General features: G+C 46.1%; 3 protein-coding genes across 3 annotated transcripts in view; 1 reads left to right on the top strand and 2 right to left on the bottom strand.

Annotated features, from left to right (window-relative positions):
- Nucleotides 1-21,886, bottom strand: part of GABRR3 (gamma-aminobutyric acid type A receptor subunit rho3) — a gene marked incomplete at both ends in the record, with an annotated part of 51,016 nt that overhangs the window by 9,405 nt on the left and 19,725 nt on the right. The window contains 3 exon segments of the mRNA XM_081086005.1: nt 8,781-8,837; nt 8,840-8,920; nt 16,349-16,431. Of these exon segments, the coding sequence (XP_080942131.1) occupies nt 8,781-8,837; nt 8,840-8,920; nt 16,349-16,431 (221 nt within the window).
- On the bottom strand, nt 12,399-15,145 carry LOC308516019 (cullin-1-like; the record flags this gene model as incomplete). Its single annotated transcript, XM_081086741.1, has 1 exon — nt 12,399-15,145. The coding sequence occupies one exon, from the start codon at nt 15,143-15,145 to the stop codon at nt 12,827-12,829; it is 2,319 nt and encodes a 772-aa protein (XP_080942867.1). The 3' UTR covers nt 12,399-12,826.
- LOC308516018 (serine/threonine-protein kinase PRP4 homolog) lies at nt 18,668-21,627 on the top strand (the record flags this gene model as incomplete). The annotated part of the gene is given in 2 exon segments (XM_081086740.1): nt 18,668-19,169; nt 19,172-21,627. Coding segments are annotated over 2 exon segments (2,958 nt in total).

Below are 21,886 nucleotides of genomic sequence, written 5' to 3'. Positions count from 1 at the left end.
TATGATGGTTAAAGCAGAGACTCCTAACTAGTTACTTTTCCAGGCACAGGGCATACCCCCTGGTAGTAGACGACATGAGTGACTTCATGAGTGACTGCATGCCTGAAAGCTTTAGTTGTCTCTTTCTGATATCTGTTTCCTAGTAAAGGACCCCCTTACCTAATACATGGCCCATGAGGGGCATATCCCGTGCAGAGGGGCCAAGTGAGAAAGATGGAGGCAAGGAAAGAAGGAGGGAGCTGGGAGGGAGAGAAGAAAATACAGTATGCTCCTCCTTCCATGAGGGTTAAAATATCCTTGACCATCCCAGCCTACATGGCTCAGTGGTTGAGCATCGACCTATGAACCAGGAGGTCACCATTTGATTCCCCGTCAGGGCACATGCCCACTTGTGGGCTCGATCCCCAGTAGGGGGCGTGCAGGAGGCAGCCAATCAATGATTCTCTCTCATCATTGATGTTTCTATCTCTCTCTTCTCCCTCTCCCTTCCTCTCTGAAATCAATAAAAGTATATTTAGGGAAATATATATATTTAAAATATATATATATATATATATATATATATATATATATATATATATATATATACACACACATATATATATACACTAGAGGCCCGGTGCATGAAAATTCATGCACTGGAGGGGGTGTCCCTTAGCCCAGCCTGCCCCCTCTCATAGTCCGGGAGCCCTCAGGGGCAGGAGGTGACCCAACGATCAGGGGAAGGTGATGCCCCATCACACCTCTGCTGCTGCCACTGCCGGCAGCACAAGCCTCAGCCGGCCCTGGTTTCCTGAACCTCGGGCAGCCAGGGTGGCTGGGCAGCTGACATCCGAGGCTTGCCTGCACCTCAGGCCGGCCCTCGGCAACTGGGGGGCCTAAGGGGACTGGGGAACTCTGGAGGCAGGCGCGCGAAGCAGCCGGGCCCACCTGGGGGCGGGCCCGGCCTTGCCACATGCCTGCCGCCCCAGCGGGGCTGAGGAGACTGGGTGCTGCCATCTTGTGGCTGTGGGCACTGCCATCTTTGAGGGAATCGCAGTCAATTAGCATATTCACTCCTTATTGGCTGTGGGCACTGACATCTTTGAGGGTGGGACAGTTAATTAGTATATTCCCTCCTTATTGGCTGTGGGTGCTGCCATCTTTGTGATGGCATGATGATCAATTAGCATATTCCCTCTTTATTAGATAGGATGTGTGTATGTATATTTATATATATATATATATTTTTTTTTTTTTTTTTAAGTAAAGACTTGAGGGTGGTAGGAAGCAAACCCCTGAGAGGATAGCAGTGTTGGACTACTGCAGTTCTCTTCATTTAAAGCGGGGAGACACACTTCTGATTTGCATATTATTTTACATAAATCTACATAGCAATTTCCTAACCCTGAGGAATCACATGTAGATGCAAGAAGCACAGAATTTCAGGGACAACCTAAATGCCTTTCAGTGTCTCCATTCACCCCAACCTGCCCTGGAACCAGCTTTAATTGCCATCATTGCCCAGTGTAAGAGCTGAGCAGTCAGCTTCAGAAATCTAATTGAAAATCGTGTTCATTAACTGCTAGAGGTGGAATGACTTTCTCATCCTGTCTCAGGGCTGGAAAAGTGCCTTTAATCTCCTGCCGGGGTCTACACTGCCCCACTGCCATACTGAGGTCAGGGCACAGCTGCCCCAATGTGGAGTAACAGCCACAATAGTGTAATTATTCATTCAGATGGTATTTTTTCCCTTGAAGCATTAAATGCTTGTAGGTTGAAGCTTTTAATAAGGAAAGAGGTGAACAAAGTGTTAATATTAATGACCATTTATGTCTTTCAACTGATCTTTTGAAGTATGCAATTTGTGAACATTAAGAAATCACCCTTTCTGGAATGAATTGTGTGCTAATTACAATGATTGTGAACCACTTATAACCATCTTCTCCCTCCACAGAGCATCAGAGGGGAAAGAACAAAATCAGTGTAAATGAGGGCGTCCGCCCTGATCCAGCCTGGAAGACACTCGGATGCTCATTAAGTAACATCTTATCTAAGTGCTCAGCTTGGCCTCTCCCACTCTGTAGGGCTCAATTATGGCTCCGTGAGTCTGCATCGGTTCCTACAAAGCAGTGCGTGTGACAGTGGCATAGGGCATGTCAGATGGAGCACGTAAAAACACCGGTATGGAAACTTGAAATCTCTACACTTGAAATCTCTTTCCAGCTAGAGTGCCACAAAATTTCACTGCTGTTGATTCTGATTTGGGCATTTATGTTAAGCCCTAATTTCTAACTAGCAATAGTGTTTAGTGTTTCCAAATTCAAGCTCCCCTCTCCCAAGAAGTAATTTATTAAAAAACCAAAAGCATAGTGTGAATTAGTTTGAAGTTTCTTTCTTCTATGATGTAAAGGGAATGGACTTGGGCAAACATGGGGGTTCCAAATTAAGGAAAGGGACCAAAAAGAAAAGGTCAGATTCAAACAAAGAACTGCAGCATATATATATAAACCAGAGGCAAAGGAACGCGAGGTGGGATTTTCTTATTTTCCCATTAGAGAGAGAGAGCAGGCCTTTCCCGAGATACCCCTGTCCTCAGTTTATGGCTGTTTTAATTGCTTAGGCCAGAAATATTTCCATCTGCCTGTGGCATTTCTCTATCCTCTGTATAAGTAAGATAAACACCCTGGCGTCTTCAAGTCTCTATCTATGCATTCCTCTCCCATGGACCCTCCTTATTCCTAAAACTCCCTCAACCTGCCTATTTTGTCCCTAAAATTCATTTCACATTTATTCGCTATGACAAATGAAATAAAACATTTTATCTGAAGGAAAAGATTCACAGTAGCCACTAGATCCTTGGATTGCAAGATGGAATCCAGACAGCTAGGAATTCAAAGTGGGGGTTGAAGGAAGGAGTAGCCACAAACTGTTTTTATTTCAGAGTCTCGTGGGCACCATTAATTTATCCATGATTAATCTGGAAAAAAGTAACCAAACAATTATGTTTCTTTGCTTCTTGTTAGAATTCTATAAATTCATGTTGATAGCATTGATTAATTCATGCTGATCAAAAGCACAAATTGTGGCCACATCCACACACATATTTGTTTGGGTTCCCTTTTCACATTGGTTGCAAGGAAGCTTAAAGCCAAATTTTTGGAACATGTGTAGTACTTCTCTGAGTGCCATTCTCTAATAACCACCTGCTGGATTCTCTATAATCCCTTACCCTTGCTGTTGTTTTTCTCACACATTTCTAATTCATATTATCTTGCTTTATTCCACAATAACTGTGATACCAATCTTATTAAAACCTTACTAAAATAAGGCAATAACTAACGAAATGAACAAAAATGAAAAGATACCTTTTATGAATAAGTAGTAACATTAATTTTTCCATGATAAATCCAGTGTATTTTGAGACTAAATTATTCAAAACACAGAGACTACAGGTTAAAAATTATAAAACAAAATCATAGAGAACCCTTTTACTAGTCTCGGTAGTAATCTCTTAGGAAGCTCATGATAGAAACATATTAGATGGATAAGGTCAATATTTAGGCATTAAGCTCAAGACACACCAAACTGGCAGGCGACTCCTAGTATTCTATTCTCAGTTAAGTGCTATTACTTTTCTCTTCCCTACCTGTTCTGAGGTTCTCTCTTACTACCAGTTGATATGTTTCAATGGCATTAAACAATTTCATTACCAAGGATAATAACAGGTACGCTATATAGTATATTCTAAAGTTAAAATATATACATACTTTTTAAGCTGCTTATTGTCTTATATTACCACTAGAGGCCCAGTGCATGAAATTCATTCATGGGAAGGGATGGGGAAGGTGTCCCTCAGCCCAGCCTGCACCTTCTCCAATCTGGAATCCCTTGGGGGATGTCCAACTGCCAGTTTAAGCCCAGTCCCTGTGGGATCAAGCCTAAACTGGTGGTTGGATATCCCTCTCACATTCCAAGACCGCCGGCTCCTAACTGCTCGCCTGCCTGCCATCCTGGTCGCCCCCTAACCGCTCCCCTGCTGGCCTGACTGATGCCTAACTGCTCCCCTGCCGGCCTGATCTCCCACAGCTGCCCTCCCCTGCCTCGACCTGCCTCTTCCACCCGGACTAACCTCCTCCCCACCGTGGAGAGCTGCAGGACCCCCAGGCCTCACCACACGGAGTGGCCACTGGGCCCCACCTCCACTGTGTGCGTGGCCATCTGTGGTGGCCATCTTGTGACTATGTCGCATGGGGATGTGACACCACCTAGGCTTTTATTATATAGGATAGCATAGCCCCTCTTTGGTATTTATTGTGAGCAATTAAGAGTTTTAGTTATGGCTGTAGAGTAGAATAACAGCATCTCTGATGTTACAGCTTCATATACTTATTGGGGATTAAAAGGGAAAAGCTGTAAAAGCACTTCATAAAGAAAGACACTGTTACTATGTATGGTTTTAAGTCTTGAAATAAATGTAGATAACAAGATTCTTTTTTCATGTGTAAATTCCTGATTTTTTTTTTTTTTTTTTTTTTTTTGGTGGGGGCAACCAGGCAAGAGAAATGTTTCTCTGGCTCATGGCTCTTCAGGGAAGGTGAGGCCAAGGGAGGTATTGTGGATAACTATTAATGCTACACAAACCAGGTACATTTTAATCTAATTCTTTTTCTTCTTTAAAAAAGCAACATTCTGTTTCTTAAAAATGTAGCTACACTGGAATATTAAAAATTTCAGTGCATTTAAAAATTCTTAAAAGTTTATTTCTGTGCAGTGTGTTTTTCAGTGTAAGTATTCTATCTTGCTTTAGAAAGACTCTAAAATATAACCAAAAGAAGGTAAAAGGTCAACGAGTATCACACTTGCTTGGTAGGACTCAAGAAGTCTGACGAGCACAAATAGAGTAATACTGGAGTCAATGAAATGGCTTGCTGGTGATGTTAGAATTTTTAAGAGGATAGTTGAATATATACTAATGGATACTTATGCCTCCAAATCAGAAGAAATTTCATTGCTATTATTATTATATATATTATATATATTATGTGCAGGAAACAATACTTCTGGATTTCTATGCTTCATATGTAGCATCACATTTTAATAGCATCAAAGTATTATTTATAATATTTTATGTGCCAAAGTTATTTCATCATAACAAAACTAAAGTGGAAAAAGCTGTAAACTATACTTTAATATGTATCATTGTTCATGGCATGCATTTTTGTTTAAATATTGATTTAATTGAAGACTAAGAGCTTCAAAATACTGATTAAAAACATATATTTACTTATATTAAGAAAGACAAAGAAAGAGGAGAAGGAGGAGAAGGAGCAAAAAATATCCTATATAATAAAAGGCTAATGTGAAAATAGACCAAACGGCGGAACAACCGAACAACCAAACAACAGGTCACTATGACGTGTGCTGACCACCAGGGGACATGTGCAGAACATGGCGGGCATTGGCCGCAGTGGGATGGTGAAGCAGGTGAGTGGGGGCACCAGACCAAGGCAGGGCACCAGTGGCCGTCATCAGGGTGAACCTCTGGTGGTTACTGAAATTCTTTGCTCTGCATGTGTGGTCACACCCAGTGCTTGCACCTGCTGCCAGTGCCTGGTGCCGGTCCTGATCACTTGGAGCCATCAGCGGGTGTGAGTGACAGCTGCCGGCCCTGATGGCCCCTGAGGGCTTCTCCAACTCCCCTGGCTCCTGATGGGCAATCAAGGACAGCAGTTGCCACTCACACCCGCTGATGGCACTGGCCTTGCTTACACCCACGGCTGGTGATGCCCCACTCACACCTGCTGCTGGCGCCAAATCCGCTGCTCACACCCACTGCTGACGCTAGCACCGCTTACACCTGCAGCCGGCACTGGAGCTGCCGCTCGCACCAACTGAGGGCATCCAGTGCCAGTCCTGACCGCTCGGCACTGTCAGCGGATGCAAGTGGCAGCTGCTGGCCCCAACCGCCCCTGAGGGCTTCTCCACCTCCCCCTGCTCTGAGGGGCAATTGAGACAGCAGCCACTGCTTTCACCCGCTGACGGTGCTGGCCCTGCTCTCACCCGCTGCTGGCGCCGGCCCCAATCACTCCATGCTGTCAGCGGGTGCGAGTGGGGCTGGCACCATCAGCATGTGGGAGCAGCAGTGGTGGGAGTGGGGCTGATGGCAGATATGGGACTGGGGGTGACGGCAGGAGGGGGTGGGTGGGGGTGTGGAGGATGGGCCGAGACCCACCTCTGTACCTACCACAGCCTCGGGGCCCACAGTTCCTTTCAAGGTGCATGAATTCGTGCACTGGGCCCCTAGTATCAAAATAACAACATAGTTATCTCTATAAGGTGGGATTACAAAGGCTTTTTCTTTAAACTTCTCTAAATTCTTTTCAAATTATCTACCATTTATTCATTCATTCAACCATAGGTATTGAGCATTTACTATGTGCTAGAGATATATGAATGATCAAAACAAAAAACTATCCTATCTAATAAAAGACAAAAAGGGTAATTGACTGTATCTTCGCTACGCTTCCCATTGGCTAATCAGTGAGATATGCAAATTAACTGCCAACCAAGATGGCGGCCGGAAGCCACGCAGCTGAAGTGAGCAGGAGGCTTGCTTGCTCTAGTGATGGAGGAAGCCAAGGTTCCCCACCTGCCACGGCCCAGCTCTGAGCTCCGAAAGCAACAAAGTTTCAATTATAGAAGCTAAACAAACCCCAGATACCTGCTTTCAGCCGGCCGTGGCCACGGAGCTGGAGCCGGCTCTCAGCTCCAGCGATGGCAACAAAGTTTCAATTATAGAAGGTAAATAAATTCCAGAATTTAAAAAAAAGAAAAAAAGGAGAGGCTGGGAGCTTCAGTCGCTGGCCAGACTGAAAATGGCTCTCAGCCCCTCACCCAGACTGGCCAGGCATCCCAGTGGGGACCCCCACTAAAGGGGCTGTGGCCAGCCTGAAAACAGCCATCAGCCCCTCATCCAGGCTGGCCAGGCACCCCAGTGGGGACCCCCACCCTGAAGGGGGTGTGACCAGCTGCAAACAGCCATCAGCCCCTCACCCAGGTTGGCCAGGCACCCAAGCAGGACCTCCACCCTGATCTGGGACACCCTTCAGGGCAAACCAGCCAGCCCCCACCAGTGCACCAGGCCACTATCCTATATAGTAAAAGTATAATATGCAAATTGACCCTAACAGCAGAACGACTGGGAATGACTGGTCACTATGACACACACTGACCACCAGGGGGCAGACGCTCAATGCAAGAGCTGCCCCCTGGTGGTCAGTGCGCTCCCACAGGGGGAGCTCTGCTCAACCACAAGCCAGGCTGATGGCTGCCAGTACAGCGGTGGTGGTGGGAGCTTCTCCTGACTCCTCAGCAGCGCTAAGGATGTCCGACTGCAGCTTAGGTCTGCTCCCCACTGACAAGTGGACATCCCCCGAGGGCTGCCGGGCTGCCAGAGGGATGTCTGATTGCCAGCTTAGGCCCAATCCCCCGGGGAGCAGGCCTAAGCAAGCAGGTGGCCATCCCCCAAGGGGTCCCAGACTGCGAGAGGGCACACGCCTGGCTGAGGGACCTCCCCGCCCCCAGTGCACAAATTTTTGTGCACCGGGCCTCTAGTGTTACTTATAAAATCAGAAGAGCAATCAGTATTATTATTATGAATAGTATTATCTGCATAGCACAGAATTATCTACATAGCACAGAATCCCAAGCAATGTAGACACATCTATCTAATAATAGGATAATATGCAAATTGGTTGGGACACCATCATGTAATGACCGATCAGCAGGCTGCGTGCGCAGAAGGAGCGGGTGGATGGGGACTTGCAGCATTGGTGGGCGGAGACTTGCACTGCCTGGGGATATGAGGCTCACGTCCCCGACCCTGGCAATGGGCCCTGGGATGTGAGGCTCACGTCCCTGCTCCTAGCAAAGGGAAAAATAGCAATATTAAAATATTTCTTCTAATTAATTCCCTTTTAATGTGCACAAATTTCATGCACCGGGAAACTAGTACTGGAGTAAAGCAGAGCACTTCTTCAGGATCTAAATAACTGAATAGCTGTTGATCCCAGAAAGTCCTTGAGCTTCTCTGTGATGTAAATTTTGGTTTCTCTCTTAATGAGACAGGTTTTTAGATAACAACTTGATAACCTCTGTCCAAGGAGGCCAGTATGGGGAGAGTAGGATGTGCTGAAATGTTAGGGGTAGTGGGCAAGGTCAGAGACAGCTGGTCCTGCTGAGAAGCCTGAATTTTAATGTGTGATGGAAAAGCACAGGGTGGTTTTGAGCTAGGAAAGAATTGTGATTTCTTTTCTAAATATATTTTTATTGATTTCAGAGAGGAAGAGAGAGGGAGAGAGAGATAGAAACATCAATGATGAGAGAGAATCTTTGATAGGCTGCCTCCTGCATGCCCCCTACTGGGGATCAAGCCCACAACCCAGGCATGTGCCCTTGACTGGAATTGAACTCAGGACCCTTCAGTCAGCAGGCCGATGCGCTATCCACTGAGCAAAACCAGCTAGGGCAAGAATTGTGATCTTTATGTTTTCAAAAGATCACTCTGCTGCATTGAGAGTATTCTGCAGGGGCCAAGAATGGAAGCAAGGCTTCTGTTAGAAGCGGCTACATGAAGAAAGGTATGATGTACCAGAGGTGGAGCTGGCCACCTGTAAAAAGATATTATTGGCCAAATGGGACCCTTGTTTGGATTCAGGTCTCTTCACATGTTGCTTTGTGGACAGTGGGTGCACTGTAATTCACTAGTGTTTATGAATTGTCCACATAAAAGACTTCACCTGTGCTGCTGTGGAAGGCAAATCCACTGGATGCACTGAACTCCTCAGTGAAGAACGAGAAAGGGAAATATGCTCATCGGTATTTAAGCACCTGTTTCCACTTCTCCGGTAAAGCATGAGATCCTCTTCATTGTAGGCATCTGAAACAAGAATATAATATTCTTAGAATAAGCTCTTATGAGGTCTCTGTATCCTCAGTGCCTGGCCCAATGCCATGTATATGTTAGGCACCAAAACATGGTTGCCAATACCCACAGCTACAAAAATAAAAAATCTCCAAAAATTAGGCCCTCATGACTACCATAGTGTGGAGGTTTTTCTTATGCCCACATGATGACTTAAAATGCTACCATGGCTGTGTGCATTGAGTGACATCACAGCAGTGCTTCACAGTCCACTGACCTGACCCCGATCTCTAGACCTCTTTAGTTTTATCCTATATAATAAAAGCCTAATATGCAAATTTCCCCTCTATTGGGAGTTTGACTGCTCGCTATAATGTGTGATGACCACCAGGGGGCAGCGTGAAATATGGCAGGCGTCGGTGACACAGCACTGGCAATAGGGAACAGTGGAGGCACTGCCAGCCCCGACAAACCCTGATGAGAGTGGGACTGTGACCGGATGGTGGAGCAGGCAAGCAGACAGTGCCAGGCTAAGGCAGGTGCAAGCGGGGGCCCAATTGCCCTGCAGAAGGCGACCGGTGGCTGGCAGGCTCTGATCACCAGATCCGGGTTGGGCCCTGGGCTGGGACAGGGAACTGGGGGTGAGTGGTGGCGACCAACCTCCCATGGCACCCAGGCAGGGGGCTGCGACCTCCCGGTGGCTACCTGGGGGCAGAGGTGACAGAACAGAGGTGCAGTGAGAATGTGGGGTGTCCACAGAGCTCGCTCTCACTCCCCCTGGAACCTTCGCCTGGAACACCAGGCTCACGTGCCGGGAAAGCCCCTGCACTCAGGTACCAGGTGCCCATGAGGAGCCCGCCCCACGCCCACACAGCCTCTTCCGGACCAGTTGGGCTCCCCATGGATTTGTGCAAGAGCCGGTCTGTGAGGCTGGCTGGGAGAGAGTGCTGCCCCCCTGGCTTCCGTGCAAAGCTGCTGGGCAGCCCAGAGGCCCACACTGTGCCCCAGCCCACAGCGTCTAGCCACACACACCACATCTTCTCGTGGGGACTCGGGCGCCATGACTCAGGCAGAGGGGGCCACGCAGGGCCCCAGGTGCAGCCCAGGGCGCAGAGGTTAGCTGGAATCTGCCTTTCCTCACCAGACGCTCATGCTTCAATCTCGGGTCAGGCCTAGAGACTGTGCCTGTGCATAAATTTCATGCACTAGGCCTCTAGTCCTATCTAATAATAGAGAAACATGGTAATTAACCATAACTTCGCTACCCTTCCCATTGGCTAATCAGGGCAATATGCAAATTAACTGCCAACCAAGATGGCGGCCAGCAGTCAGGCAGCTGAAGCGAACAGGAGGCTTGGTTGCTCCAGTGATGGAGGAAGCCAAGGTTCCCCGCCTGCCGCTGCTGGCCTCTGAGCTTGCACTCTAAGAAACAATGTTGCAATTATAGAAGCTAAACAAGCTCCAGAAACCTGCTTTCAGCCAGCCGGCAGCTGCAACAGTGTTTCAATTATAGAAGCCAAACAAACCCAGACCTGCTTTCAGCAGCCGAGGTCTCGGAGCTGGAGCCGAGCCTCAGAGCTAAAGCTGGCTTTCAGTTCCAGTGACAGCCATAGAAGGTAAATAAATCCCAGAATTTAAAAAAAAAAAAGAAAGAAAAAAAGGAGAGGTTGGGAGCTTCAGTCACCTGCCAGCCTGAAAATGGCCCTCAGCCCCTCACCCAGACTGGCCAGGCACCCCAGTGGGGACCCCCACCCTGAAGGGGGTGTGACCAGCTGCAAACAGCCATCATCCCCTCATCCAGGCTGGCCAGGCACCCAAGCAGAACCCCCACCCTGAACCAGGACACCCTTCAGGGCAAACCAGCCGGCCCCCACCCATGCACCAGGCCTCTATCCTATATAGTAAAAGGGTAATATGCCTCCCAGCACCAGGATCAGCGGAGCCGCGAGGCCTCCTGGCACCGGGATCAGTGGAGCCTCCCAGCACTGGGATCAGAGGAGCCGCGAGGCCTCCTGTCCCCTGGAGCAGCGTGACCAGGGGCAGAGCCCAAACCCCCTGATCACCCTGCAGCTCTACCTGTGACAGGGGGCGGGGCCACAACCTCGCTATCCGCCCTGCTCTGTTTGTGAGAGGGGAAGGTACCCCAGCCCCCTAATTGGCCCTGCTCTGTGCATGACAGGGGGCGGTGCCCCAACTCCCCAATCGGCCCTGCTCTGAGCCCGACCAGGGGCTGCAACTAAGGATTGGGCCTGCCCTCTGCCACCCAGGACCGGGCCTAAGCCAGCAGGTCGTTATCTCCCGAGGGGTCCCAGACTGTGAGAGGGCACAAGTGGGGCTGAGGGACCCCCCCCCGCCGCCTCCCCCCCCCCCCCCCCCGCAGCCAGTGCACAAATTTTTGTGCACCAGGCCTCTAGTAGATCTATAAAATTCTAAAATGAGCCCTAGCTGGTTTGGCTCAGTGGATAGAGCATGGCCCTGTGGACTGAAGGGTCCCAAGTCCGATTCCGGTAAAGGGCACATGCCCGGGTTGCAGGCTCGATCCCCAGTGAAGGCAGGGGGCGTGCAGAAGGCAGCCAATCAATGATTCTCTCTCATTGTTGATGTTTCTATCTCTCCCTTCCTTTCTGAAATCAATAAAAATATATTTTAAAAAAATAATAATAAAATAAAATTCCAAAATGAGTTGAGCTCATAAAGAATTTTCTTCTGTAATCCAATAGTGTTCCTGGTATAAAAGTTTCCAATGGATTTGGGAAGGAGGAAGGAGCATCTGTGTAGGAGACATCCATTGAGATTCCCAGCATTGTAGCCTCATTATGAAAAAGTGCAATCAGTTTTAAGATGCCATATCAAAAATAGCTGATCGGTGAAAGTGATTGACAGGAGCTGGCTCAGATGTCCTTGACAGGGCTCTGATTAGTGAACCTATGTCTACAACTGGTTCTTAGAGGGGAACCCAAGTGCACTTAATGAAAGACTGTGACTCATATGAGAACATAAATTCCAGAGTTTTCCAAATTCAGAAAGTCTTTGTCTTTTGTCAGTTTCCATTACTAACTGTTGTGGTCCAACCCCAGCAGGTCCAGGGGTTCCCAACGGTGTGGACGGAGTTGGCGAAGAAGGAATGACAGGGAGACAGCGTTCAGTTGATCAGCAACCTAGCCAGGTTCTCTAGCCAGGATCTCCAGCCAAGTTCTGTGCTTATTGTCATGTAATCTGTATGTATACCAGCTGATTTTTTTTAAAAAATATTTTAGTGATTTTTTACAGAGAGGAAGGGAGAGGGAGAGAGCGTTAGAAACATTGATGGGAGAGAAACATCAATCAGCTGCCTCCTGCACACCCCCTACTGGGGATATACCCACAACCAAGGTACATGCCCTTGACCAGAATCGAACCTGGGACCCTTCAGTCTGCAGGCCGACGTTCTATCCACTGAGCCAAACCGGCTAGGTCTATACCAGTTGATTTTATTTTATTTTTTTTACAGAAATCCTTTAATTTTCTTTATTTCACACATTAAAAAATGAAACACACTATACAAATGGTTTTCAGAGCAGATTACACGCGGGTCCATTCAGACTCCTCTCAAAGTGCGGCCGACACTCAGTGCTGCGGAGACGGAGGCAGCTGTTAGCACGTAGCCGGTGTATTGATCTAGATGCAGTAGCACGCAGCCCTCAGCATGACGGTTCATTCTCCTCTGTTCTTAAATTAGGTTAAATGGCGCCGGTGTCCATATTTACAGACTTGAAATGTATCGATCCTGAGCAGTTCTGATGTACATGAGACCGGCTGCTGGGAGTCTTGGTCTCAGCTTAAAAAGGGAGGCCAGAGGTGCAGGCAGCTGCTAGGAGCTGGTCGTCATCCTGCCCACCAGGGACACTGGCCGCGGTGGCACAGTCAGGCCCTCTACAAGGGTTAAGCCAAGTAACTGTAGGTGTCCTTCTCACCATCAACTCGCTCCAAATATTCTTTCTCGATCAGAATGTCAATGCATTTCTTGATGACCGGGACCCGTGGCTTGAACCGTGAGGACAGCTGAGTGAGCACCTCCCCAAGCAGCTGCTGGTGCTTCAGGACCTTCCGCATCTTCATGATCCTCACAATCGCCGCCTGGGTCAGCAGCTTCCGGTCCTCTTCAATATTTTTGTGTGTGGTTTCTTGTTCCTGCTTCTGTTCCGTTTTCATTGGCACATTGATGTTAACCCTTGATTTCTTATTTTTATAACCAAGATATAATTTTATTAAGGTATCTGGCTTCAATTCCACCTCATCCACACTTGCATTTTCATCTTCCAAGACCAATAACTTCGACTTCAATAAAATCTGTAGGACTGGTGCCAAAATGTCCATTTTGATTTGAGTGCTGTCCGTCAGCTGCTGCACCGCGTAAGCATCTTCCGTGTTGTATTGAAGCAGGATCGCCATCTGGAATGTAGATGCCTGCAAAGTGTATCTGTTCTTGAAGCAGTTTGTGACCAGCTCTCCTTTGGAGAGTTGGTACAACCACGTCAGCTTCCTGCCGCTATGATGACTAGCGTAGAAAGCAGTGAATCGCTGGTAGCTACGTTCCAGCTCTGACGGCAAGGCGAACGTGCAGGACTGCTGGAAGGGCCACGAGACGGAGCTCAGCACCTGGAGACGGAAGTCCAAGTCCAGTGGCTCTGAGTTTGTCAGGTGCTTTTTGAACTGTTCGTTTAAATCTTTGCTCACGCCAATGTCCTGAAACATCCGCTGAAGTTTAGAGGTATACTCAAACCCACAGTCTTGCTTTAATTTGGAGATCATGCTTGCTTCGGCATCATCGCTCGCACTGTTCTGGTGCACGAGTCTTTTGGCCAGCATCTTCGCATAGAACTTCTGGAACACATCCTTGTCCTCTATGTACTTGAAGACAACCATCACTTGACTGAGTGTATCTTCTAGTTCTGCTTCTTCTGGGTTCTTGGAACTCTTCTTCAACAAGGAGTCACAGTATCGAGCCAGCAATTCGGGGGACTTACTGGACGACTGAGCCATCTTGGTGACAGCATTGTTGTTTATGAAGCGCCCACAAGCCTTGTCCAGGGCGGCCACGAAGCCCGCGTTGTTATTGAATGCTGACATGACCAGGGCGTTGTGCTTTTTATGAACATCCAGCACTGTCTGCACGTACATTTTGGGATCATTTAAAGCAGCTTCTCCACACTTTTCAATTGCTGCAAGACCCTGATTATGAATATGTGTCTCCAAAAGTTTTTTCAGTTCTCCTAGGCCGTCCTGGATTCGAGATACAAGATTATACATGCGACCCAAATCTTCGTTTTTATCAGCATCCAGCAAGTTCTGAAACTCTGTGTGAAAGATCTCCAGGTGCTTCTCGATGAGCACCTGCTCGCACTTCCTCGCTAGCTCGTCCTGAGTGCTTTCGTGGAGGTAGACCTGCACTCTCCGTTGCTCCTCGAGCAGACAGGCCTCTGCCTTTTTCATGTATTCAGTAACTGGGCTCTGCTGCAAGAATTCAGTACTCTCTCTCGTATAAAATTTCTCTGTATCAGCCAAAAACTGAGACTCAAAGGATTCTTTATACACTGTTAACGTAGGACCCTTCGCAAATGCATCATCTTCATTCAGCCCCAATTCCACATAAGACTGTACAACTCCACTAATCAGTCCTGTATTGATGGTTTCACCATTTCTTTCCTTTTCAATCAGTTTTAAAAGAGCATTGGTTACCTGTTTGTTCAAGGGCCTGAATAGACAATCTCTCCAAGTCACCAATGCGAGAGAATAGATTTCATATATTCCTCTTTGTCCTTCATCACATTCACGGCGAACCCAATATCTATTGAGGTAGGCACAAATTCCATTCAGAACTTTGCTGGAAAACCGGTAATCTTCCCACTGCTGAGTGTAGAAATTCAGTACACTCTCATCCATCAAGTCTTCTCCATCCTTAAGAAGATTTGTCAAGTAATTCTTCAAAAATTCTTTAAGTTGTTTGTATAACTCCAAGCCAACAAATTGCACTTGCCCCTTTTTCAATTTAGAAGGAGGGACGCCAGCCCCTCGCGTTTGGTTTGACTGGTGAACATTCGTGCAATAGCTATAAACATGAGTGTAGAGCTCCATGTATCTGGATTTTGCCATACTCTGTCCGGTGTACACCTGCTGGATTCCGGCTCTGAGGTCATCCCAGATCTGGTCAAGGCCATTCTGCTTCAGTCCATGGGGATTCTGACTCCTGTTCGATGACATTGTGAGTAATATTCTGAAGTTGTCCAGTGCAGCAATCCTTATCCAAAGACGGAAAACTTCCCCTACTGTTGTTGATGTATTTTCCCTCCACGTTCTGTGTGGTTCAGGGTTCGGGGTCTACTGATGGGTACTGGGGTGTTGGGGTCCAACCCCAGCAGGTCCAGGGGTCCCCAAAGGTGTGGACAGAGTCGGCGAAGAAGGAATGACACGGAGACAGCGTTCAGTTGATCAGCAGCCTAGCCAGGATCTCTAGCCAGGATCTGCAGCCAAGTTCTGGTGTTATATACCAGTTGATTTTAATCCTATCTATTCTATTACAAAGGTTAGGGTGTTTCTTATCTCCATTCCAAGGTTACTCTATTGTTCTATTAAACTACAAGGAAGTAACTGAAGGAGATTATCCTAAGTAAAGATTATGTAGTTTAAGTGTGATTGTTCGTAGTTAAAGTGATTAATTACCCGCCTGGCACTTAGTTAAGGGATTTTATTCCCTCCCTAACTCCAGGGAAAAATCCCCACCTGGGGAAACAACCTTTCTCGGAGAGGTGACCTTGGTTAAAACACATAGTGCTTGCCGAAACCGGTTTGGCTCAGTGGATAGAGTGTCAGCCTGCGGACTGAAAGGTCCCAGGTTCTATTCCAGTCAAGGGCATGTACCTGGGTTGCGGGCACATCCCCAGTAGGAGATGTGCAGGAGGCAGCTGATCGATGTTTCTAGCTCTCTATCTCTCTCCCTTCCTCTCTGTAAAAAATCAATAAAATATATTTCTTTAAAAAAAATAAATAAATAAAACACATAGCGCTAAGAAGGGGAGCAAACATATTAAGAACAGCATGCCGTTTACACCAGGTCCCTTGAAACATATGCTGTGCAGATGTTTCTTCCCTGCAGTGACTGTGTCAAGCAGCAAGGATGGACCAGCTTCCGGCAAATAACATTCACAAGAATGCCCCTATATAGGGAGCTGTTTCTTTATAACCATTGTGGAAACCGAAAAATATATTATTATGAAAGCATAACTTTTTTTTCCTGGATCTTTTCGAGTGACAATTTGCCATCATCCTTGTAAAGGAAAAAGAAAGCAACTACATATTTTGAATAAATACATTTATTAAACCCTTAAGAGCATGCTTATTTCCATTCAAGTTTGCGATGGTGTGCTCAGGTCGTGGGTGTGTATTGTGACAGGAAGTAAGACTTACAGCTTTCCAATTCAAGGGAACAATTCTGCCTGTCCAGAGGAACCCTGCTGGAATCCATAAAGCACATGGCTGAAACAGTCATCCTAGAAAAAGAAGAAGGAAAGGGAAACTGTAGATCATTGAACCATATGGCCAACATGCAACTCTGAATCTCCCTCACTACTTGCTGTTTCCTGTGCATTTCAGGAATGATGCAGAATAGGCATTGCCATTTTCTATCCGGAAATAAACCCAGGAAGGCGGATGATTTGCCTGAGACACGGAGTTCACAGGTGAATTCCTCCTCGACTGATTGTTGCTGATCTCACTATTTCCTGGTCAGCTCCCTCTGTGTGTTCTGGCTTCCAAGTCTTCAGAGAAACACACTTCAAAGTGAGAATACTTTCAAATAGATTTAAATATTGTCTGCCTTTTGGAAGACCCAAACTTAACTAGTTCCTAGTGATAAAGGCTGGGTGGTGGTAATCAAAACCTATGGGTGAAGGTCTTGCTCACAAACCAGGTTTACCTGAGGAAATTCTCTTTCCAGAAGAGAGGAAAAAGCCCAGAGCATTTTCAATTATACATTTATGAACACAATGCATAATTCAGGTGCTATTAATTCAAAAGGCTTGCATACTGATGAGGACTGTTTTTCCACATTTTATATTCTGCTAGATTTTCCTGGCATCAGGCAGAGGCTGCGGTGCTACGATCCTACGTCAGAGTAGAAACTTTGTACCCACAATATCAGATCAGAGGTGCATAAAAGGCCCCTGAGCGAGTCTGCAAAAAACAAAGCCAACAGCTGCTCCCACCACGGTGCCCTCCAGTTAATCCGAGAAGGGGAACTATTTTATCTCCAGTGGGTTGAATTCTACTTTCATTAGTCAGTTAGCAAAATGCCATGCCAGGCAATGTCTGGGTGACTCCGTGGCACAAAACGTACTCGTTTTGCCATATCCCTAGTACTTTAAAGTGGGAAGGACCTCGGAGTCTTTGAGTCTACCTCCTTCATGGCACACAAGAATAAATTTACAACCGAGAAGGCTGGGTGGGTAGTAGTAAAGAAAGCATTATTCACAACATTTGTTAAAGAGCAGTGAGGAAGACTATGGAGGGGGACTACAATAATGGGGCTTTTGAATAAGGGAGAGGATGGGGCACGGCTCCAATATAACAAAGGAAAGTGACCATTATAGCCAAGGAGCAGGATGGGAGTCAGTGGATAGAAAATTACTCAGCGGCCCCGCTGGCTCCGTGGTTGAGTGTTGATCTATGAACCAGGGGGTCACAATTCCATTCCTGGTCTGAGCTGGGAGCTCAATCCCCAGTAGGGGTCGTGCGGGAGGCAGGCGATCAACGATTCTCTCTCATCATTGATGTTTCTCTCTCTCTCCCTCTCCTTTCCTCTCTGAAATCAATAAAAATATGTTTTTTTTTAAAAAAAAAAGAAAGACAAGAGAGCACATGCCTGTCACTCGACCTCCAACCGTCAGCAGGCGCCGCCCGCCGCTCCTCGAGCCCCACCCCCTCCGGGGAAGTTGTGTCATCACGCTCACTAGCCCGCCCTTTCCCCATGCACTTATATATTGCTGGAAGCCGGTCCATCCTTGCTGCTTGACACAGTCGCTGCAGGAAAGAAACATCTGCACAGCATATGTTTCAAGGGACCTGGCATATATGGCATACTGTTCTTAATATGTTTGCTCCCCTTAGCACTGTGTGTTTTAACCAAGGTCACCTCTCCGAGAAAGGTTGTTTCCCCAGGTAGGGATTTTTCCCTGAAGTCAGGGAGGGGATAAAACTCCTTAACTACGTGCCAGGCGGGTAGTTAATCACTTTAACTACAAACAATCACGCTTAAGCTACATAATCTTTACTCCCTGGAATGGAGATAAGAAACGTCCTAACCCCTTTGCAATAGAAATTGACAGGATTAAAATCAACTGGTATAAATACGGATGTAACAAGACAATAAAAGGCAGAACTTCGCTGGAGATCCAGACCAGAACTTGGCTGGAGATCCTGGCTAGAGATCCTGGCTAGGCTGCTGATCAACTGAACGCTGTCTCCGTGTCATTTCTTCTTCGCTGACTCCATCCACACCTTTGGGGACCCCTGGACCTGCTGGGGTTGGACCCCAGCAATATATCTGGATTCTTAGAGCGGACTCAGAGCTCCACAGTGCTCTGCACGCTTAGCACACGCGGGCCAGCTCTGCTCCCTCTTCCTCCCCTGACACTCGCCTCCACCGCCACCCGCCTCCGCCTCCGAGGAGTCAGGCAGTTCCAGATGGCCGCCAACGCCAAGCCTCCGCATCTGCAGGAACAGTCGGAGATGGAAGATGCTGATAATTCTGGAAAGAGTGTACACGAAGAAAATGGAGAAGTATCAGAAGACCAATCTCAAAATAAGCACAGTCGTCACAAGAAAAAGAAGCATAAGCACAGAAGTAAACATAAGAAGCATAAACATTCCTTAGAAGAAGACAAGGATAAAAAACGTAAACATAAGAAACGCAAAAGAAAAGAGGTTGTAGATGCTTCTGACAAAGAAGGTTTGTCTCCGGCAAAAAGAACTAAACTTGATTTAGCCTTGCTGGAAGACTTGGAAAAACTGAGAGCCTTGATTAAAGCTGAACTTGATAATGAGTTCATGGAAGGAAACGTCCGGTCAGGGATGGGGCTCATATTACAAGGTTATGAATCTGGCTCTGAAGAAGAGGGGGAAATTCATGAAAAGGCAAGAAATGGAAATAGGTCTAGTACTAGATCTTCCACTACCAAGGGGAAACTTGAACTTATGGACAATAAAAATAGTACAAAAAGGCGAAGTAAAAGCAATCCAAAGAACGGACTAGACATAGGTCTGATAAAAAGAAAAGTAAGGGAGGTGTTAAAGAGAAGACAACTAGGAGCAAATCAAAGGAGAGGAAAAAGTCTAAAAGTCCATCCAAAAGAAGTAAGTCTCAAGATCAAGCAAGAAAGTCAAAATCTCCTACCCTTAGAAGGCGATCTCAAGAGAAAATTGGGAAGGCCAGATGTCCTACTGATGACAAGGTTAAGATTCAAGATAAAAGTAAGTCAAAAGATAGAAAAAAGTCCCCAGTTATAAATGAAAGAAGTCGTGATCGAGGCAAAAAATCCAGATCGCCAGTTGACTTAGGAGGTAAATCCAAAGACAGAAGGTCACGGTCCAAAGAGAGAAAGTCAAAACGGTCTGAAACTGATAAAGAAAAGAAGCCAATTAAATCTCCCTCTAAAGATGCTTCTTCTGGGAAAGAAAATAGGTCACCCAGTAGAAGACCTGGTCATAGTCCTAAAAGAAGAAGTTTCTCTCCAAAACAACGGGATAAATCCAGAAGAAGTAGATCTCCACTTTTAAATGATAGAAGGTCTAAGCAGAGCAAGTCACCTTCTCGAAATCCGTCTCCCAGGAGAAGAGCTGAGAGCCGATCCTTGGGAAGAAAACTAAGAGAACCAGAAAGGAGACGACTTTCTTCCCCAAGGGCACGACCTCGTGACGATATCCTCAGTAGACGCGAGAGATCAAAAGATGCCACCCCGATAAGTAAGTGGTCTCCAACCCGAAGAAGAGCAAGTAGATCTCCCATTAGAAGGAGGTCTCGCTTCCCACTCAGGCGGAGCAGGTCTCCTAGAGGAAGAAGCAGGTCCCCTCGGAGAAGGGACAGAGGTCGGAGAAGCAGATCACGTTTGAGAAGGCAGTCTCGATCACCTTCAGAAGGTGGTCGTAGAAGTAGAAGCAGAAGCAAAGTAAAGGAGGATAAATTTAAAGGAAGTCTTTCTGAAGGAATGAAAGTTGAGCAAGAATCTTCATCTGAAGATAACCTCGAAGACTTTGATGTAGAAGAAGATGAAGAGGCCCTAATAGAGCAGAGAAGAATACAAAGGCAAGCAATTGTTCAGAAATATAAATATCTTGCTGACGATAGCAATAGGTCTGTGCCATCTGAACCCAGCAGCCCCCAGAGTAGTACTCATACACGGTCACCTTCTCCAGATGACATTTTGGAAAGGGTAGCTGCTGATGTTAAAGAGTATGAACGGGAAAATGTTGACACATTTGAGGCCTCGGTAAAAGCCAAGCATAATCTAATGACAGTTGAACCAAATAATGGGTCAGCTCAGAAAAAGCTGTTGGCACTTGATATGTTTACAGAATCTGATATGTTTGCTGCATATTTTGATAGTGCTCGTCTTCAGGCTGCTGGCATTGGAAAAGACTTTAAAGAGAATCCTAACCTCAGGGATAACTGGACTGATGCAGAAGGCTATTATCGTGTGAACATAGGTGAAGTGTTAGATGAGCGCTATAATGTGTATGGCTACACTGGTCAAGGTGTATTCAGTAATGTCATACGAGCCAGAGATATTGCAAGAGCCAACCAAGAAGTGGCTGTAAAGATCATCAGAAACAATGAACTCATGCAGAAAACTGGTTTAAAAGAACTCGAATTCTTGAAAAAACTTAACGATGCTGATCCTGATGACAAATTTCATTGTTTGCGGCTCTTCAGACACTTTTATCACAAACAGCATCTCTGTCTCGTATTTGAGCCGCTCAGCATGAATTTACGAGAGGTGTTAAAAAAATATGGTAAGGATGTTGGTCTTCATATTACAGCTGTAAGGTCCTATAGTCAGCAGTTGTTCTTGGCATTGAAACTCCTTAAAAGATGCAATATCCTACATGCTGATATCAAGCCAGACAATATCCTGGTTAATGAATCAAAAACTATTTTAAAGCTCTGTGATTTTGGGTCGGCTTCACATGTTGCGGATAATGACATAACTCCTTATCTTGTCAGTCGATTTTATCGTGCTCCTGAAATCATTATAGGTAGAAGCTATGACTATGGCATAGATATGTGGTCTGTAGGTTGTACCTTATATGAACTCTATACTGGAAACATTTTATTTCCTGGCAAAACCAACAACCATATGTTGAAGCTCGCCATGGATCTCAAAGGAAAGATGCCAAATAAGATGATTCGGAAAGGTGTATTCAAAGACCAACATTTTGATCAAAACCTCAATTTCATGTACATAGAAGTTGATAAAGTAACAGAGAAGGAGAAAGTTACTGTCATGAGCACCATTAATCCAACTAAGGACCTGTTGGCTGACTTGATTGGATGCCAGCGACTTCCTGAAGACCAACGTAAAAAAGTACACCAGCTAAAGGACTTGTTGGACCAGATCCTAATGTTGGACCCAGCTAAACGGATTAGCATCAACCAAGCCCTACAGCATGTCTTTATCCAGGAAAAAATTTAAATGAGATGAAGAAGCTCCAATGGTTTGAGTAATTAAATACAAAGACTGAAGAAATTTCACAGCAGTTTATTAATGTAAATAAATTTATAAATATCTCTCCATCAAATTTGAGGAAGCATGATATATTTGAATTAACACCAAGGGTGATGTTTCTTTTAGAAATGATAGTTAATCTGTTTTGTGTCTTATGTGAAATTTCACTGTAGAACTGTTTTAACTGCCAAGACTGCACAAAATTATAGTGCTAATGTATATGGTT

Source organism: Myotis nattereri (genome assembly GCF_964212035.1).
Source record: "Myotis nattereri genome assembly, chromosome: 3".
In the NCBI taxonomy this organism is placed as follows: Eukaryota; Metazoa; Chordata; class Mammalia; order Chiroptera; family Vespertilionidae; genus Myotis; species Myotis nattereri.
Note: the sequence above shows the minus strand (reverse complement) of the source record. Positions and strands in the feature narration are given on the sequence as shown.